Here is a 20,343-nt window from a genome sequence, read left to right as displayed (position 1 = left end):
TTTCTTAAAACAGCTAAATTGTATAAAACTGTGACCCTTAAGGGGCAGTACTGTGCCCCTCTGAGGTCTGCGCCTTAGGCAGCTGCCTAGTTGGCCTAATGGTAGCGCCAGCCCTGGGTCCCTTTCACGTGGGTTTTCGCTGGCTTTCTCTTCCACTCCATCCTGCCCCTTCTCCTTCCTCCTCTAGTTCACTGGTTGTGGTACTCTGATGGACATGGGCTCTTCCCTCCCCCCCCCCCGGCTTCGTTATCTAGTGATTACTTTTAAGGTTTCATCTGAGCTCCGTTTCTACAGGCAGGTGGTTGGTTGGTTGGTTGGTTGGAGCACTAAAAAGTCCATTCAAGCAACTAACAAGTCTCTATAATGACATGCTGGAGGAGGAGAACTTCCCCACCTTCCACTTTCATCAGCAAGACTCCATTAACACACGCCCCCAACAAAGGAAAAAATGAGAGGGGAAAATAATCCAGACTTTCCCCGCACCAAAATAAAATGCAACAAGGGGGGAATGTGCAAGATGAGCGCAGGACAGGGATGACATCATGTAAGTACCGTGCTGCAAAACCACATACCAGGAATGGCAAGTGTGCGATAAATCGCTGGTGTGAGCTTCTTTGCCGAGTGGGGACTAGAACCCAGATCTTCCAAGTTCCAGTCCAACATTCTAACCACTGCTTCATACTGGCTCACTCTGTGTTGGGATAGAGGTTAGACAAGAGGAAGTGGATTTTAGATACTGATTGGAAGTCACCCCTTTGGCTGCATATCCAATGAGTCACCGTTTTGGGGGCCCTGAGATTAAACAAATGGAATGTGGTAGATGTGCACCTTTTCTCTGAGTTCATCTGTGAATTCTGAGCATGAGCTGGAGAAAGCCTTGGCCAGGAGTTCAGAAGAGGAGGGTGGTTGGCAGAGGAGAGTGAAAGGCAGGATGCTGAGCTCAGTTTGGGGAGCCTGGAGCTGATCGCTGCATAAGCCCAGGAGCAGACAGGCCCTGATGGAAAGTCCCTGGCAGTGCCACTTCCAGCCTGGCAGGTGCAGGAGACCTCTGGGGCAATCTGATGGGAAGGGCTTCTTCCCGAATCTTCCACTTGTGAAGGGGAAAACAATCATGCTGCTTGGAGGGTGAGGAAGCGATGTTTTATTTGGTGGGGATGCAGTTCCAGCCTGCAAGAAGCATGTCCCTCCCCACAACTCAAGAAACAAGCAATCGCTTTTCTATGGAGCAGCAATTCTTGGATGTAAGGGACCTCTGGGCTGCCATCCCAGTGTACTCTCAGTACTCTCTAGTACTCTCAGTTGCAGTGAAGCAGCTTTAATTGGATAGAGGGAGATGCTCTTGACCCTGGAGTGGCTTTGGGGTGGGGGGAATTATGTGGTGTACGTGGAACTGGGTGGCATGGGAGCGGGAGTGTTGCTGGATTGTCAGCTCACTGATCAGAGATAAGACATCATGTATTGCATAAAGAGCCACTCCCCAGGGAGAGAGGGAAGACTTATTGAGATTATTTGGACAAGGCTCCACTTTGGACAAGGTTCAGTCACCAGGAATCCCCGTTATCAAGAGAGGAAAAAACAGCTACCCACATCGTGCAATGAATTGTGTTCAGGTGACAAGCCACAGTTTATATTTGCTAATAATGTTGAGGTTGTACACCCAGTGAAAGAGAGGGAGAAGCAGCTATGATTTTCCCAAGTCTCATCAGAAGTTGGAGGGCAACTGCCTGCAGCAGAAACAACGAAGGGTCTAGTGGCAGCCCCATTACACTGTAGTAATGCAAGACAGAAGTTACCAGAACTGCCTCTGTCTAGAAGGGGTCTCATTTGGAATATTCGCCTCAGCTGATAAAATGTGCTTCATTCCACCAACGTGACCTGAATCTCCAGTGTTAAAGAATGAATACATTATCACTCCCCTGGCTGCTCATCAGACGCTTTACAAGAGAGCGTAATCCCCTTTAAAACTGGTGAAAGCCCACCTGCTTGCTTTATTGGATTGGGAATGTGTCATGTACCTGTGAGCTCCCTCCTTCCTGTGCTCGCTTGGCTTAACAGAACAATTCCTGATTTCTTAACCTAGTTTACAATGTAGGAAGCTGGTTTTAGTGTACCCTACAAGCCAGGATTGCTAAACGTTAACTGACATTTGTCTTCTTGGTTTGTAGGGAATGTTCAAAACACAGTTTCCTGGTTCAAATGTAGTTGACCATGGAGGTCTTGTATTAAGTCACACCCATTAGGGGAGGAGGGCGTATCCCAATTCAATGAACCACGGTTTCCTGGACCAAAATTGCAGCATCTGAACCTGACCATTGTATCTCATGTTGGGATAAATGTTCACCCATGTGTTAGCTATTCTTATTCATAACATTTTTTTCTTATGCATGGTCATTTGAGATCTTAAATGACCATGTTACAAGTCATTTAATTACTCATGATGCACCTTATATATTGTTTTGGGTAGACTAGTATTCTTTTGTTTTTTCAGATCCAGCATGAAACATGGGACCATTTAAATTTTCTACTATTTATATACTGTGTGTATATATATAATCTATCTTCTCATAAAGAGTTGATGGCGATACCATTGGCTTAACTCAAGTTAGGTTGGGCCTTGACTCAATTATGGACAACAACTTTAAAACATTGTACAATATGACACGATAATATTACTTTCCTTGGATATATATCAGTTTGTGTACAATGCACTGAAAGTCATCTCTGGTTGTGGCTGCTGTAAAAAGTGCAGCTGCAATCCTTGAGATGGCTCCCAGCCCTCTACGTGTATAAACCAGTTCACATTTCTGCAGGCAAGTTGCATACCCACGCACACCACTATGTCAAGAAATTCATCATTGTGAATCAACCCAGAGGCTCATAGCATTTATATTCCACAGGACATGCACCAGTCCCTCCCATGTCTCCTTTGCAGAGTGTTAGGGCAGATAGTTAAGGAATATAGAAAAATGGCCAAAAAAAAAAAAAGTGTGCCTTTCCTTGGGCCCATTCAGATGGACTTCTTTCCCTCATATCTCAAAGTTTCTTTTCCTCGGGAAGAGATCAGGAGTGGCCTTCTAGTATGTACACTCCTTCCACCTCTCCAACTCTTCTTAACCATAGGGAAATGTGAACAACAAAACCAAGAGATGTGATAGTTATTATTTAAACATTAAATTTCCTCTGATTCTTGGAGGTGAAACACTAGTGGAGATCCTCCTTTCGCAGAGCCGTGGGACCACACATTGAGGGTAGCAGAAGAGGAGCAGTGGGGTGAGAGACAGGGAGGGGAAGCATGTGAATTCAAAGCCCTCATCTGCTGTGTCTCTGCACACAATTCCAGGAGGCACCAATGTATACATAGGATCAGTGTCAGCTCTAGGTATTTGAGGGCCCTTTGGTAAGACGCTCTCAATGGGCCACTGCCCAAAGTGAGTCTCCATTCTCACTCCCATTGTCAACAGCTATTATTGCTCCTCATCCTCTTTCTCGTCTTCATTACCACTTGATTGCTGGACGGGCAGAGAGGTAATGAGTGTATAGACAGTGGTATCTATGGCTCCTTTTTTTAATTACCGCTGCTGTCTGGATTCACCTGTCGAGTGGCAGGTGAACAAGCAGGTTGCAATGCTGAAGAGGAAGAGCAAGTCTAGGGGGCTCTTGTCAGTGGGCCCCTGCTGAGGTGTGGGCCTTGTCAGGTGCTCGACCATATCTACCATTGACACTGGCCTTGAATGGGGCCATGTCTATTCCTTTTCCCACAGAGAGGCCTCCCTTTCCCCAATTTTAAGAACACTGATTCCATTTATCCTCTGAATTGGTAAGATTATTAATTGGTAAGCAGTAGGTAATATTTTGTGCAGGCCTAAACACTCTTTCATTGAGTATACACTCTGTATGCCTACAAATGTTGCCTTTTCAGAGTTGCTATTGCCTGGCTACATGGTCTATGGATGGAGCCTCAAGCTAGAGAGACGTAGCCCTGTTTTATTTGTGCAGCTCCACCCTTGAAAGTCAATGAACATCTCTTGGTAAATAGCCAGGTTTCCTAAGGCATTTGGTAAAAAGATTTGTATAGGTGTTGAACATATTAATTGTGCTTGACATAATATAAATCAGCCTCAAATATCACCGAGCTGCTTATGGAGCAACTGGAGTAGTGTATGCCTGCGGGTCAGTCTCGTCTCTCTTTGAATTTCTTAACAAATCTGAATATTAGGAAGATAGTAGAGCCGAGAATATTGGTAGTAAACAAAAAGACACAACGAGCAACTGTACAGAAGCGAAAAGCTCAGAGTCTTCCTTTGCACATGCAGTGCTAGAGAGGATTGAGTTGTGTTGGGAATACAGCCATCATCATTAACGAAGCTTTTCCGGATCTCGGTGTGTAAGTCGGGGAGTGCCTTCGCCTAGAGCATTTCCCTCCTGGGAAGGAAGGAAACAAACATTGTATGTGAAGGAAATGAGGAAGTCTTGACTTGTTTTCTTTCAATCATTCCAGAATACAGATTTCTTAAAACAACTCAAGTTTAAGAAGACATGTTAAAAACGGAGGAAGTTTTAATACAGAAAACTAGGCAGGATGGTGAAAACTGTGGTGTTATTTTATTATGGGGGTCAGAGCTGCGGACTCTCATAAGGGTATGGGGATGATTATGCTATTAAGGGCACAATCCTATGTAAGCTTAGACAGAAAAAAGCCCTACAATTCCCAGCATTCCCCAACCAGCTAGTTGTAGGACTTTTTCTGGTCTAAACATGCATAGGATTGCACCCTAAATGAGCCTAAGCATTACAGGAAAGTGTGGGAGGGTGAAAGTTGGCATGAAGCTGCTTTGAGCCATATACTCACTCCTGTATCATACACATGCAACTTTCCATTTTCCTCTGTGAAGAGGTGGATTATTCTGTTGAAGAGCTCCCTAGCATAGTTTCACACCCCTAGCAGCAGTAGCGGCAGAGCCTTTTGTGAGTGGTGAGGTTATTCTTGGCTGCTTCATCAGCTGGCTGGTTTTACCTGGGCTTTTCCATTGTCTTGATGTCACTGGACTATATCCAACATTAAGAAAGTCTGCTTGCATAATGGGAGTTTTACTTCCCTTCTGCCCCCCATGCAGCCCCCTTCACACATCCCCAATCTGCTCTGGATGGTCCCCCAACCCCGGAGCAGATTTGGGGAAATGTGTGTGAGCTGCAGGGAGAGGGGAAAGTCGATCCACCACTGGTGGAAGGACACTGGATACAATTGATTGTTTCGGCTAGGTAACTTGTGGCCTCCAGGTATTTTGGCTCCCAACAATCAACAGCCCTTGCCAGCATAGCCGATGGTGATGGGCCATAGGAGTTGTAGTCCAAAGCATCTGGAGTGCTACAAGTTTCCCCCCACCCTGCATTATATTGTCAATTGCTCTGCTAGCATTAGCCAGTGATGTGAAGCATCTAGGGGGAAACTGACGGCATGAATAAGTGTACTTAAATGTCAAGGGCAGAGGGAACGGGGAACTAAACACAGGGCTGCTGTTTGGAGTGGAATTAGATCATTGGTCTTCAACTGGTGGGTCACGACCCAAAAACAGGTCAAGAGATCAGTCCAGATGAGTTGCAGCAAAGCTGTTGCCACCATGTTGGGCAATTGTGAAAGTGGGCCCATGTTGCAGGTTGGGAGTCCAAGGTGGGTCTCAGGTCTGGACCAGTTGAAGACCACTGAATTAGATAACACACTAATTGTTGGTTGTTTTTTATGCTCTTCATGGTTTTAATGTTTGTGAACCACCCAGAGAGCTTTGGCTATTGGGCGGTATAAAAATGTAATAAATAAATAAATACTTTGACTGAACTGGTATTAGGCCAGATGACTTTTGTCCAATATAAAGAACTCAACTGGTAGATCAGCTTATATTTTAAAACTGTCTCCCCGCCCCATCCCTATTTCCCAGTGCTTGTAAACTGGATGTGCTTTTTGGGCTTAACAGACAGAGCACACAAAAGCACAATCCAATCTATTTTTGTGTCTAGTTTGAGGAAAAGGCCAAGTTGTACTGATCAGATCTTGGAGTGCATTAGAGCTGATGTAGCGATTTTGCTCAAAGTAGGGTATCAAAAGGAAGAGCAGAAGGAAGGGGTGATTGTGCTCCACAGATGGCCAGATGTACTGGCTTGTGTGGAAGAGGAAGCTGCTCTGACCTTGCGCAACATGTCTGTGTGGCTACTACAGTTTAATGAGTTTACTGTACACAAGTGCTCTCTCTCTCTCTCTCTCTCTCTCTCTCTCAACGCATTTGTGATAAATACTAACAGTCTGAGACAAGCTGCCTATACCTTTTAGTTCTGCTTGCAATGTGATGTGATCTGTACCGGTGCTACTATCTTGCATTAAACAGTAGTTGGAAATAGATAAAAAATCAATAAAATGGAAATTGCCTTGTGAGAAATTAATGAGAGAGCAAATAAAAGCTTAATTGTATTCTAGTGTTTTTTCACTACAGAAGATCAATAAACCCAGAAACCAGAGTTGCCCAATAGAGCCTCCGGACTCTAGTTGATAATGTTTTACCATTGGTCTTTTCCACTTCAGTATGAGATGGTACCTGAACATGCTTTTCATATAATGTTTTCCTCCATCTTAATTTAGTTTGTTCTGGTTTTCCCTTTGGATGGTTTACTTTCATTCATTCACTTTTCGCTCTTTGGAGTCACTGTTAAATTCTTCCGTGAAGGTCTTTACGTCTCACAAATGTTGAGCTAGACCATTCTTCCCAACCTAGAGCTGCCCAATGCTTTGGACTGCAACTTCTACCACCCTGACCATTGGCCATGTTGGTGGGACTGGTGGTAGTGCAACACTGGAAGGCACCAGGTTGGAAGAGGCTGTTTTAGACTTTAGGCTCTGAAGTTTAGAGGCTAATCTAGGACAAATCAGGTCAGGGTCTGAGAGGGCTTTCAGCAAGTGCTTTCTGGTGCTCCCCACTCATATATGGGTGAGCCTTGACAGATGACCTGCTAGCAATGGCCAGCAGGAGCACAGTTTCATTCAGCACTCAGTTGAGAGCTTTCGTTTTAATTTCCCCCAATTAATGCATTGTGGGAAGATAAAGTTGTGGCTTCAACTCCCAGCCATCCAGTGCTGAAAAAGAAAACCTTAAGGTGGGGCCAAGGCAACAGTTAGCAGTAGGTCCTGCTGGGGTGCTGAAACCCCGTAGGAGCCTGAAGATGCTGATCTTGGAAATTAAGATTCAGAAAACTTATTGGGAAGGTTGGGATCTTCATTTCTGAGCAACTGTGCTGTTAAGCATGAATACATGGCATTTTCAAAAGTGCCATTCTCTTTCAGAGGCCAGACTGGAATTAAGCCTTTATAGAGTCTTGCATAATTCCTAACAGACATTATACAAATAACATGTATGACCTCTCTACCAGTGCCACAAAAAGCATGGGCAGCAGGCATGTCTGGACTGAAGCAGGAGGTCCCATGGGCCTCCTGGTTATGTTACAGAGTGAGTCCGGCTCTCCTGTCTTCCTCCCCCATGCTGCATTGTTCTCTGCTCCCACGCTCGGTAGACTAGAATCAAAGCCACGCTGGGTCCCAGAAGCCTGCGTTTGCGTGCACTACAGTTGCAGTACCCACATGCCATTGTGTCTCACCTTCCAAAAACATTGACCCCTACTGCTACATATGAATTTGCAGTTTAAGGGCAGCTCAGTGATGGACCAGAGCCAATGGCAAAAGAAGGCTGGGCCAAAAGCAAAAGGGACCAGCCCAAGTTACCAGCATGTTTTAGCTTAAAGCTTTTATTGCTACTAGCTCAGCCTTAGGAGGTATGTTTCAACCATTTTGAATGGGGCGAAAGCTGCGGCAAAACGTGGGAAATCACGAAATGATTGGTGGTTGGAGGAAAGGGAGTGGACTATGGAAAGTTTTGGGGGTTTTTTTTGCCATTTGGGGAACCCTGGAGGGCCAAACTGGGATCCAGGCTGGCCAGTTTTGGACCCCATGCATAAGGGTCAGCACCCCATGTGTATAGGAAGCATCAAGAGAGCAATTTTGAAAGTCTTCCATTCCCTTTGTGTGAATCCAAACGTAATGTCCAAAGCAGCAACACTCAAATCCTATGTGGGTAGATGTAGATGTTCATGGGTTGCTGCGTGAATAACTGCATTGTCTATTATATTCCAAAAATACAAGAAAGATGCACAAGTTAGTTGCACTTTGTTTCTTGGTGGTCCCTGTAGCACTGAAAGATGCCTTCAGTGGTCAGTCGTTTGCTTATTCTTCTGCAGAATAATTCTATAAAGGATGTCATTGTGATTTCCACTGTACAAAAGGGGAACTGAGGCAAAGAGTCCATGCCCACCCACTGAGTAAAGGGCTGAACTAGGCTCAGAACCCAGGTATAACTCCAGCGTATCCACTGGATCATGACTGGGACTCAGTTTGCTAATAAATTAATTTGTATCTGTGCACAACATCTCATGACATTCTTTTTGTTTTTGTTCTATCTTTTATTTTTTGCAGAACATTATAACTATGCATCTTCAAACATAAATTCAAGTATGCCCCTAAGTGTGGCACATCCTTCATTGTCAACTCCATGTCATGGCCTTCAGACATCTAATCCAGTCATTTCAGTTGTTCCATCAGCTAATCATCCTTCGGCATATGGAGGGCATACTGACAGTAGCACCGGCGGATATTATCTGCCTCCAAATGTCAGACCTAATGGAGTGCCAGCATTAGAAAGCCCTAGAATTGAAATAACCTCTTACTTGGGACTGCATCAGAACAACAACCAGTTCTTCCATGATCCTGAGGTCGAGGAGCCCATCTCCAATGCAAAGAGACCACCTTCTACTGCTACTTTGAGCTTACCAAACATTGAGGTGTATAGAGACCCGACTTGCCTGAGCCCAGCCAGTAGCTTGTCTTCCAGAAGTTGCAACTCAGAAGCATCTTCCTATGAATCCAATTACTCTTATCCTTATACTTCCCCTCAGACATCTCCTTGGCAATCGCCGTGTGTATCGCCCAAGACCACAGACACAGAGGAGAGGTATCAGCGAAGCTTGGTTGCCTGCACATTACTGAATTCACCCAGACATTCTCCTTCTGCATCTCCCAGAACGAGCATTACTGAGGAGAACTGGCTGGTCACCCGTGGCTCTAGGCCGTCTTCTCCGTGCAACAAGAGAAAATACAGCTTGAACGGGAGGCAGACGTCCTATTCGCCACACCACTCTCCAACACCCTCTCCCCAGAACTCACCAAGGGTCAGCGTGACTGATGAGACATGGCTGGGGAACACGAACCAGTACACCAGTTCAGCCATTGTCGCAGCTATCAATGCCCTCACCACTGACAGCACAATCGACATGAATGATGGGATTCCTATCAAGTCCAGGAAAACTGCTATCGATCACACCCCGTCCATGACGCTCAAGACTGAACCCAGTGGTGATGATCAGGGGACCATATCACCAACAGCTGACTTATCACCAGAAGAGTTTCCTGGGTTTCAGCACATCAGGAAAGGAAATTTCTGTGATCAGTATCTTTCGGTGCCACAGCATCCCTATCAATGGGCCAAATCAAAGCCACTATCCCCAACATCATACATGAGGTACATTTTTAAAAAAAGGTTTTTAAAGCTATGTTTTAAAATGCTGATAACTCTTCTGTTTGGTTACTTCATAGGGATGTCAGAGGAATCCAGTCTGGGGGTGGAGACCCTGGGTGCCAGCTTGTGGATCCCTGAGCTGGCTCAACTCGGCACACACCGAGTCAGGAAAGCTCATGGTTTTGTGATTTGTGCAAATTTCTACTTACGTAAACTGCAATTTGCACAAATTCACGGCCGTAAATAGCACAATTTGTGCAAAAAATGCAGGCATGAGTGGTCCTTTACATCTGCAATTTTGCGCAAGTAGCGCTATTTACAGCCGCAAATTTGTGCAAATTGCAATTTCCATAAATATTCCCACCCGTGATTTTGTGCAAAATTGTGGCTCGTGGGCAGAAGAAAGGTCACGAGCTCTTGCTGGGTGCCCACATATACCATCTAGCAGCTCGCCCCACACGCCTGCCGGAGTCAGACAAGCGGTGGGAGACCAGCGAGCAGAGTGTGAACAAGACACTGGAGGAGTACGCCCACCCTCATTGCTTTCTGTAGTTAAAAGGTCAAAGGAAAGTTTCCATTGACTTTTATTAGAATCAGAGCTATAACATTATGGTTCATTTTTCTTATGTGGTGTGTCCTAATTAATTTTCACGTTGGTCAATAAAGGCAGCTTCAAGCCATCTTCTGTAGATTCTTGGATTGCTACTTTCCAGTTTTCTGGGTTGCATAGGTGTTGTTGTTGCTTTTCAAAGCAATAACAGCCGATATATTTGTTTTTGCAGCCTTGAAAATACAGAATTAATGCTTCATCATGGACAAGTATATTAAGTACCTTGGTGGTAGCATTCTGCGTTTATTTATTCATTTATTTATTGAAAGCATTTTTACCCTGCTCTTCAGCCAAATCTGCACTCAGAGTGGCTTACGTACAATCTATAAAACAAGACAGGCCCTATTTGCAGGCATACAGTCATGACACAAAAGGAAAAGGGGGTGGGGAGGGAAGAGGGGGGGAAACAAATTCCGGCACCAAATCTTAAAGTTAACTAATAGTGGGGGTTTTTTTTATCATGACCACAGCTGGAATGGAAACAGTTCAGGGACAGGAGGAGCCTGATTAAGCTGGCCCTTCTGTAGAGCTGATGGAGCGGCCCTGCTTCCTTCTGGTGCAACCTGATGGAAACAATAATATAACAGTAAAATAATAATAAGGCATAATAAAAAGAGAAAAGAAGTTAAAAAAATGTACAATGAAACATTTTTTTTAATTGCATGTTATAACTGTACACTTACTGTGTGGTCTTCGATTGTCCTTGGTTTTTTTTATATATACATATATATTTAATGGCCTTTTCCTTAGGGCCACATTAAAACAAGCAGACACACACGGTCATTACTTTTGTAGAGCCTCTTTCTCCATTTATCTCACATCTAAATCTGTCATAACAGAGACAGCTTGGTAGTTCTGCTTTTCAAACTGGAAACTAGCAGTTTTTTAAACTTTCCCACTTGTGGAAATACAGCTATTGTGTTCTGTTTTTTGAGGGATTTAAAAGTTGCCCAGAACACAGGTGAGGTTCTGCCACCTTGAACTCTTTGGAGAAAAGGCAGGGTATACATGTTTTAAAATACATTAATTAATTAAACATAATGCTTAAGACAACTCGGTGCTTCTGGTACTGGCAGATGATGAAACAAGAGCTCCTAAGTGCCCTAGACAGCTACAGTATATGGGATACATCCCGTGCATCTTGCATAAATCCCATTCAGTTGAATGGGTCTACCCTAAGTAGGTCTAACATTGGATGCAACCCTTTGGATGGAACTCTTGGTGTATACCTGTGTATTTTCCCAGGTGGAGGTCAAAGCATTGGATGGGGGACGGTGTAGGAAGGTGGTGAGTTCCACTGGAAAAATTGTATTTAGGAAAAAGATTAAGGAACTCTTGCCCTCCCATGCTGGTCTTCTGCTTGAAATTGCAGCCTCAGTGGCTGCAATGTATAAAAACAAGCAAGCAGTAATTTATTCTGCTACATTTATTTACTTATTTAAATTTATATACCGCCCCACAGCTGAAGCTCTCTGGGCGGTTCACAAAAGCTAAAAACAGTAAACATTAAAAATATACAAAAAAAAATTAAAAAAAAATTTATGCACTACTGACTAAGGTGACCATATGAAAAGGAGGACAGGGCTTCTGTATCTTTAACAGTTGCATAGAAAAGGAAATTTCAGCAGGTGTCATTTGTATATATGGGGAACCTGGTGAAATTCTGTCTTCATCACAACAGTTAAAGCTGCAGGAGCTATACTAGAGTGACCAGATTTAAAAGAGGGCAGGGCACCTGCAGCTTTAACTGGTGTGATGAAGAGGAAATTTCACAAGGTTCCCCATATATACAAATGACACCTGCTGAAATTCCCTTTTCAATACAACTGTTAAAGATACAGGAGCCCTGTCCTCCTTTTCATATGGTCACCCTACTACTGACAAATCCATTCACCTCTCTTACTGCTTTGATCACAAGATGCCCCTCCTTAAATCCCTCCACTGGCTTCTTGTCCATTCAGAGATCCAACACCAACTCCTTGTTCTCACCTTCAAAGCCATCCATAGTATAATCCTCCCCCACCTCTCTGACCTTCTATCCCAATACACCTCTGCCTGTGTCTTTGTTCCTCCAGCTCCATCACCCCCTGCTGCCTGTCTGCTCTTTCTCCCTTGTTACCCTGTGCTGCGTTCTTGGAATTGCCTCCTGAAACGCCTGTGTGATTTCACCTCTCTCACATCTGTCAAATCCTTCCTCAAAGCCCACCTTTTCCTTGAAGCTTCTGGCCCAGCCCCTTAGCTCCCATGACCTACTATGCCTGTCACTATTCCTAAGCACATATAGCTGAAACAATGCCAGCTTCAGGGTTCAGCGAGCCCTTGGGCCAGGCATCCTCAATGGGCTCCTTCCCTCAGTGAGTCTGCCTTCTCACCAGCCGCTGTTGCTCCTCCTCCTCCTCTTTCCATCATGGCCGCCACTTCCTTGCTTAATAGGCAGAGCCAGTGAGCAAGGAGGCAGTGGCATCTGCTGCTCCTTCTCACCACTGCCGTTGCCTGGTCCACAGTGGGCCTGTTCAGAAGACACCTTAAACCATGGCTTTTTGCTTTATTCACCATGGTTAAAGCCATGGTTTAAAGTGTCTTCTGAACGGGGCCAGTGAGAGGCAACTGAACGAGAGAATAAGCAGGTTTTCGTGGTAAAAAGGAGGAACACTGTGTGAATCCTCAGCAGGTACCCAACCATGTCTTGATGCCAACACTCAATGGCGTATTCTTTCCCTGCTTATTCCTGTCTCCATTTCCCTCCATCCATCCCTTGTTTTCCTTGTGTTAGAGTTATTTATTTATTTATTTATTTTATTTAATCAATTTACCATGACTTTTAAAAAAAATGTCAGAGTGATTTACAATGGAGAATTGGATATTAAAATAAAATACTCATACTTATCAGTTAAAACCTTTAAAATCAGAAAGCTCGAACACAGTAATGAACAAACTGGAGAGCACAATTCATTAGGCGAGGCCTAGGTAAAGGGAGAGGTCTTTAACAAACACTGAAAGCACGCCACAATGGGCCTCTCTTAAATATTATTTTAGACTGTAAGCTCCTTGCTGCAAGGACCTGTCTTCTTGTACTCTGCAAAGGGTCATGCATGGCACTGTATAAATAAGTGCATAAAATACTGTTGGATTATATTTGGTATGAGGGATGTAACTTTATAACAAGCTTGGCTGCCTTTTCCTCACTTTCTTAGCAAATTTGTGTAACTCTTAGTGAAATCCTATGCATGTTTATGCTGATGTTTGATGGGGCTTATTCTTCGGTTAGTGTGCATAGGATTGCAGCATAAAGGAAGTATTTACTGGAATCTCTTGATCGAGAACGTACATGATTTATTTGAGGGTGTGGGGGACACAGATTTAAAGCATTCAGTCCCTACAAACCTGACAGCACACATGCATAGCCATGCCTAATTGTCTGGGCCCCCGTCAATACGACAACGGGATTGCTCCTCATTAAATATAAACCTGAATTTTCATTGATTTGAATCTGGGCAAAGAGCGTCACACTGCAGCAACAATGATTTATCTCCTGTATTTTTTTTATAGTGCAGTTATAAATGCGCATATACGATGGGACGGAGTAGAGACAGTGGAAGGTATAAATTTTATATGTGGAGCTCCACAGATTCATATAACAGACAAACCGGGAGCGGGGGAAAAGAACGAGGCACCAGAATCAGAGAATTCAAACTAAAAACGGCATGAAGGATCGAGGCAGGCAATAGGTGGGAAATCGGCCAATCACGTTGTCCCACCCTCAAAGCTCTGCCCACATGCGATCTAACTCCCCCAAAGACACACATAACCATAAGGCGGTACGAAGTTGGACATGATCCAAAAGTCGTGGTAAATTGCAATGCGGATATGTGCATTATCGTGGAAAAAACCCGGTGCTGCAGCGAGTGGACGGCTGCATCATGTGTCCTGAAACACGAATATGCACATTTAGGTCGGGATAAACAAGCCATATAGACAAGCCCTGGGACACTTTGTGTTCAGGCTGGATGGCATATGGAGAACCGCCCAGAGAGCTTTGACTATGTAATAAATAAGAATAAGAATAATATTGAAATCTCCATACAACACAGTGTATTCATGGTTCTGTGTGTAGAGGGACAATGCTGTCTGTAATACCAGGAAGTGAGGGAACGTGTAACAACTACATGTGTTTTGGCATTAAATTTCTACACTGTGTGCATGGAAAATTTATGGTCAGATGTGGATTTTTAGGAGTGTGAGCTTTTAGCAATTTCCAGAATTGCAGTATAATTTTACAGGAAAAAAAATCTTTACAGAACATCCTTTCATTAAAAAAAAAAAGTGTCAAACTATCTTACCAAAGATTTACAATAGCTGACAAAAATGTGGCTATGTTGGTACCTTGCATGTGTGTGTTTAACACAAGGAAAAATAATGTGGTGATTGGACCACCTTAATTGTTATTGTTTGGTAATTTACAGAAAATCATCATCAAATATATATATATCACCTGCAGTTAAAATGAACACAGCATTCCCCTGTGTGTTAATGAAAGTGAAATGAATCCTGGTATTATGTGTATAATATTTTTCCACTGTTTTGCTTTTTTGTTTAAAAAAAATGTTTCCTGGTTTTCAATATGTTTCCATGTGATCTCATTAACTCGTGCTCCAGGACAGCTGGAAGCTACTGTAAATGTGTGATTTAAGTTATTTTACCAATCAAATGCCCTGCCCAAGCTTCCTTCCACCCATAAATATGAAATAATCCTGGGCAATTGAACACAGACATAAACATAGTCATGGGACACATAATTGAAATTCTTATTTTCAATACCACCCACCCACCCCCTTGCAAAGTTAGCCATTTGTCACAATAGATCTCTAATCCTACCCCCTACCCATTATTATTATTATTATTATTATTATTATTATTATTATTATTATATACATCTGCTCCATTTCAAAGTCTGGGTTAGGTTCCAGCAAATAACACAGATTCCAAAACCTACCCTGTCATAATCTTTATTTGCCAAAACTATTGTATTACCTCCTGTGTCTCTTCCTGAATAAGAGAAAAAAATCCTCAAACACAAGGATGATTGGAAAATTCCAAAATGAATAGTTGTTTTTCACAAAGTTTCTGTGACGGTATGGATGGTCTCATTTGCCCATATTTGTTAACAAGAACGTCTTCTCCTAAAATAAAGTTCATATTTGGATATAACAATGTGGATGATGAGAATTAAAAGTATTTTATAAAAGCTTTAATAATGCAATCCAATGCATGTCTACTCAGAAGTAAGGTCCACTGAATTCAACAGAACTTACTTCCAGCTAAGTCTGTATAGGATTGCAGCCTTTGTGTACAAGCCACGTAAAAAATAATTTTGACACAATAACCTGGTGTGGTCACTATTATTCCCGTTTTACAGATGGGGAACTGAAATGGAGAAGACAGTGGATTCCTTAAAGCCATCCGCTGAGTGTATGGGTAGTTAGTTTCATAAGAGAAAATGTTTTTTGAATTTCTCACCCACATCATTAACATTCATGATGAAACGTTTCTGAAATGCTGTTTCTACAAAAGACCCCCACTCCAACTTGCCACTGCCACCCTCAATTTACAAATATTTTGGTGTTGGGTAAGTGGTGGAAGAAAGCCAGTCATTTATTATTATTATTATTATTATTATTATTATTATTATTATTTCTTATCCGCCTCTCCCTCTGGATATGAGTGTGGCTTCAGTGTCACGACCATTGGTTTCACTGGGAGGAATACGTGCCACGGTCAGCCAATCCAATTTGGGGGAAACTGTGGAAGTCACTGACATTTAATTCTTTAGAGTCATAATAATCTGTGGATCCCCATTGCATGCTTGGCATTTAGATTCTGAATCTGGATTAATCCCAAACATCTGGGTGCTGTTTTTGCACAAAGGACCGTATTCAAAGGCTTGTGTGTGGATGGTATTTGTGTGCATTTAAGGTTCTGCTCTGTTTGCAATCAGGTAGCCTTTAATCTTGCATGCCAAGTTTTAGCATGTAGAAAATGTTTACAACAGAACCAGGAGTTCATAAGAGAAGTATTGATACAAGCAGATTAATAGCCACGTGAATCATGCTGCTTCCAGCAAAATGGAATAACTTATCTAAACTTCTCCATCTATGATGAAAAATACTCTTGGGGCAAATGATTACAGCTTAGCAAAGTAGAAGGGAAGCTGAAATATTTCAATAACCCCTTTTTAGCTTTTTTAAAGTGTCTTTGACGTGGAATTGTTCGGTGGTATACTAGAAGAGAAATACTATGGGTTTAGATGTCCTACAGTTTATACTTCCAGATATAACACATAGCTATAGCTACAATCCTCAAACAATCTTATTTATGAGTAAGTACTTACCTAGACTATAGACGTGTACATGTCTACCTTATAATGCCTACTCAGAAGTAAATCTCATTACGTTCAATAGGACTTACTCCCAGGTAAGTGGATATAGGATTGCAGTTGTAATCTAGTTTAATGGTCATCCCCACTCCTCATAAAAACACTGGAATTCTAGTTTTGTTAGGGGCCTAACGATCTCAGAGGATGCTCAGTAGGGCAGTTACAGGTAAATTTAGACTTGACTTAATGGATTGGTTTCAGATTTAGCCATGCTTAGAGTAGAACATTGAAATCAATGAGACTTAAACTAGCCATGGCCAATGTAAGTCCCATTGATTTCAATGGCTCTGCCCTAAGCATTACCAAATCTAGAACTGACTACATGTTCTGATGGGCCACCCTCTTTAGATGGCATTGCATATTTCTTCACTTCCATTAAAATGTGGTATGCTAGCCCTACTGTATTTGGGAGGCCTCCTGCTCATTCTGCTGTGTAGGTCCCTTGACTTCTGCCCCACAGTCCTGATTTGACAGTACCACTGAGCACCCTCACCAAACTAAAGTGCCCAGGATTCTTTGGAGGGAGCCAGGATACAAAATTGACCCAAGTGTATATTGTATATTTCTGGGCTCAGTCCTGCCTTGTATTTTCAATGTAGAAAATAAGTTAAAGTGCTCATTAGCAGGTGCAGAGCATATTTCCCTCATCACTGGGTAAATATAGAGGCTCTCCACATGTTAAGAGGGAGAACAGCTTCCAGGTTAGAGGGTTTCTTTGTATGTTTACTCAGAAACAAGTCTCATTGTAGGGCTTACTTCCAGGTAAGTGTGAACAGGATTACAGTCAAAGTTTCTTTTTCCCCAATAGAAATGAAGCATTAGTATGTACCCTCTCCTTGAGTGGTTTACAAATAATCCCTTCCTGTGAATTATAGGGTGACCATATGAAAAGGAGGACAGGGCTCCTGTATCTTTAACAGTTGTATTGAAAAGGGAATTTCTGCAGGTGTCATTTGTATATATGGAGAACCTGGTGAAATTTCCTCTTCATCACAACAGCTAAAGCTGCAGGTGCCCTGCCCTCTTTTAAATCTGGTCACTCTAGTATAGCTCCTGCAGCTTTAACTGTGGTGATGAAGAGGGAATTTCACCAGGTTCTCCATATATACAAATGACACCTGCTGAAATTCCCTTTTCTATGCAACTGTTAAAGATACAGGAGCCCTGTCCTCCTTTTTATATGGTCACTCTATATTTATTAATCAGATTTATGTACTGCTTTCTACAAAGTTTCAAAGTGGTGAACATACAATGTCATACCATCAGACAACAAAACATAACAACTACACACTAATAAAAATGCTAATCAGCAGTAAAACTGCACACTCTTCTGTTTGCTACACACCACAGCGGCATGGTCACACTTCAGGGAAAGCCTGTGTGAAGATATAGGTCTTGTTCCTAGCAGTAGAACAGCTCCCGATCCCCCTATAGCTCCCCCATCCCTCCAAATCTGCTCCAGAGAGTTGGGCGGAGTCCAGAGCAGATTTTAGGGAGGTGTGGGGTGTGCAAGTCGGGAAAGAGGAGGGGAAAGTCCCATTGTGTGAGCGATGATCTGCTCACACAACATTGAATTTTGGCCATTGTTTCCATATAGCATAGCAACTAAAACAGTATTTCTCAATTCCAAACAACCTATTAAATACGTCTTAATTACTGTATAATGTCAACTGATTCAGAAATAAACCAGCACTATTAGTGATTTGTGAAACTTTTATCCCATCAAAGCTGATTGTGCAGCTTTCTATAGTGAATATGCACTGCACACATTTATGTACACAAACCAGGTATTTCCATCTGGAGTTGATCATCTATGCAAAGAAATATAAATCTTGTTGTGACTTGATAGGACTTGGAACTTCATAGTTGTTTACTTCTTGGCTGAAGTGGTTTACTAGTAGCTTAGTTTTTGATTGAAGAATAGCTTCTTTATGACTCACATTTCATTAGATGTCTATAGCAGACAAAGGCACCCGACACCTATATGAATATATACTTCAGTGAGATTAGCTTGCCAAATATTTGATGTGTCTGTGTACCATACAGAAAGGATCTGCCTATTATGTCTTCACCAAAGTTTCCCAAAGTGTCAGTTTTTTTTCTTGACTGCAGCACAGAATGTGCTGTGTTTGCATATTGGAGTATATCATCTAAAACAAATAGCAGACAGCTTCAAAAATTTGTTTTGGTGTATCTTTATTGATGCTAAATCAACATTCTAAAACTTGTGAGCCCAACGGAATCTTTTCAGAGCATGCAGGCTTTTCGTGAATGCAGTACATCAGGGTTTCATTCTTCCTGGGGCGCACGCCTTCCGTTTTCTCCCTGCTTTCAATACTTGACATGGATGAGTGTCACACAATTGTGGCTTCAAAATAAGGACAGCACAGATAGCTGCTCCCAAGGCAGTTTGTTTCAAAAGTGGGAGACTTTTGATCTACCATATTTCTACATAAGTTGGAATAAATAATCAGCAGAGCTGTCTTATCCCACAGGGTACAATATATGCCCTGTGTGCTAAGATGGTTTTAGCAGTGAGAACAACTTCCATGTGCCTGAAATAACCACAGCTGTGGGCATTTTACTGCTTGACATGGCATCTGTGGAATCACTACTAGCTTTAATATCTACACATTTTGCTACCTTATTAAAGTTTATTGCTTGGCTGTCATTGTTACTTTGGCTGCTGTATCTTCTTTTTTTTCTTTTTTGCTTAATTGGCAGTTCTTTACATTTGTTCTGTTAATTTTTCCCTCCCCTGCTCCTGCCCCCTCTGGTGTACATAACCAGACAAGGAAGAACAGTTTTGCTTTTACAAGCTTGCAGTGGTAGTGTGGCCATTATAAAATGTATTTGTAACACAAATTGCAATATTTCATAATAAATGTTCAGATGTGAACTATCTAGCCAATTGACTAAATGAAAATCCAAGCAAATGTTCCCCCCTCCCAGAAGGGTCCTGAAAAAGTTCAAATCCCAAATTTGCCACTGGGGTATAGTGAATAGGGAACTGCAGTCACTCCTGGCCTAGCATGATATATGGGTTTCCAACCATTTCTGTCATTCACACATCACATTTTTTAAACGTACACTTTAAAATTTACTGGGTTGGATTCAGATTTATGAGACCCATTAGAATCAATGAGTTAAATTAGTCACAACTAATTTAAGTTCCATTGGTTTCAGTGGGTTTACTCTGTGAATAAACCATAGTGTAATGGAGCTCTGACTCTCACGGAACATCTGTCACTAAATTCTTCATATATCCTCTGGTGCATTATCCCATATGTCCTTAGTCACCAAAAGAACTTTTAAAATCTAAATATATGCTCAGTATCTCTTCATTTAACTATGTTGCCCTTCTGAAAAAGATGTGTAATCTAGAATAGGAAACTGCACTGGCAGATCACAGCCGGGGAAACTGTTAAAAGCATCACACCACTTCTTCTATCTGGAAAACTACATTTAATTGTTATTTTTTTTAATTATTATTATTATTATTATTATTCAGAACTCACAATGGGATTTTAAATATGGGTTGTAGGCCTGAATTATGTGGCTGCCTTATAACTAGATTGCCAAATGCCTTGTAACCAGGTGTCACTCTGAGATCTAAACAGACAGAAGAAAGTTTGTGTTTCCCATTTTGTCATTCCCCTTTAAAAGTTAAAGGGTTTGAACTTTCAATGATG

The 20,343-nt window shown here is 42.3% G+C and overlaps 1 protein-coding gene across 4 annotated transcripts in view; it reads left to right on the top strand.

The window, feature by feature from the left end:
* NFATC1 (nuclear factor of activated T cells 1) overlaps positions 1-20,343 on the top strand; it is a 160,762-nt gene that overhangs the window by 15,930 nt on the left and 124,489 nt on the right. For all 4 annotated transcript variants that reach the window (XM_063130470.1, XM_063130469.1, XM_063130471.1 and 1 more), the window contains exon 2: positions 8,510-9,611. In XM_063130470.1, coding sequence (XP_062986540.1) covers positions 8,510-9,611 — 1,102 coding nt within the window. The remainder of the gene's footprint in view (positions 1-8,509; positions 9,612-20,343) is intronic.

The sequence above is a fragment of the Elgaria multicarinata genome, chromosome 7 (genome assembly GCF_023053635.1).
Source record: "Elgaria multicarinata webbii isolate HBS135686 ecotype San Diego chromosome 7, rElgMul1.1.pri, whole genome shotgun sequence".
In the NCBI taxonomy this organism is placed as follows: Eukaryota; Metazoa; Chordata; class Lepidosauria; order Squamata; family Anguidae; genus Elgaria; species Elgaria multicarinata.
This window is presented reverse-complemented; position numbering and strand designations above follow the sequence as displayed.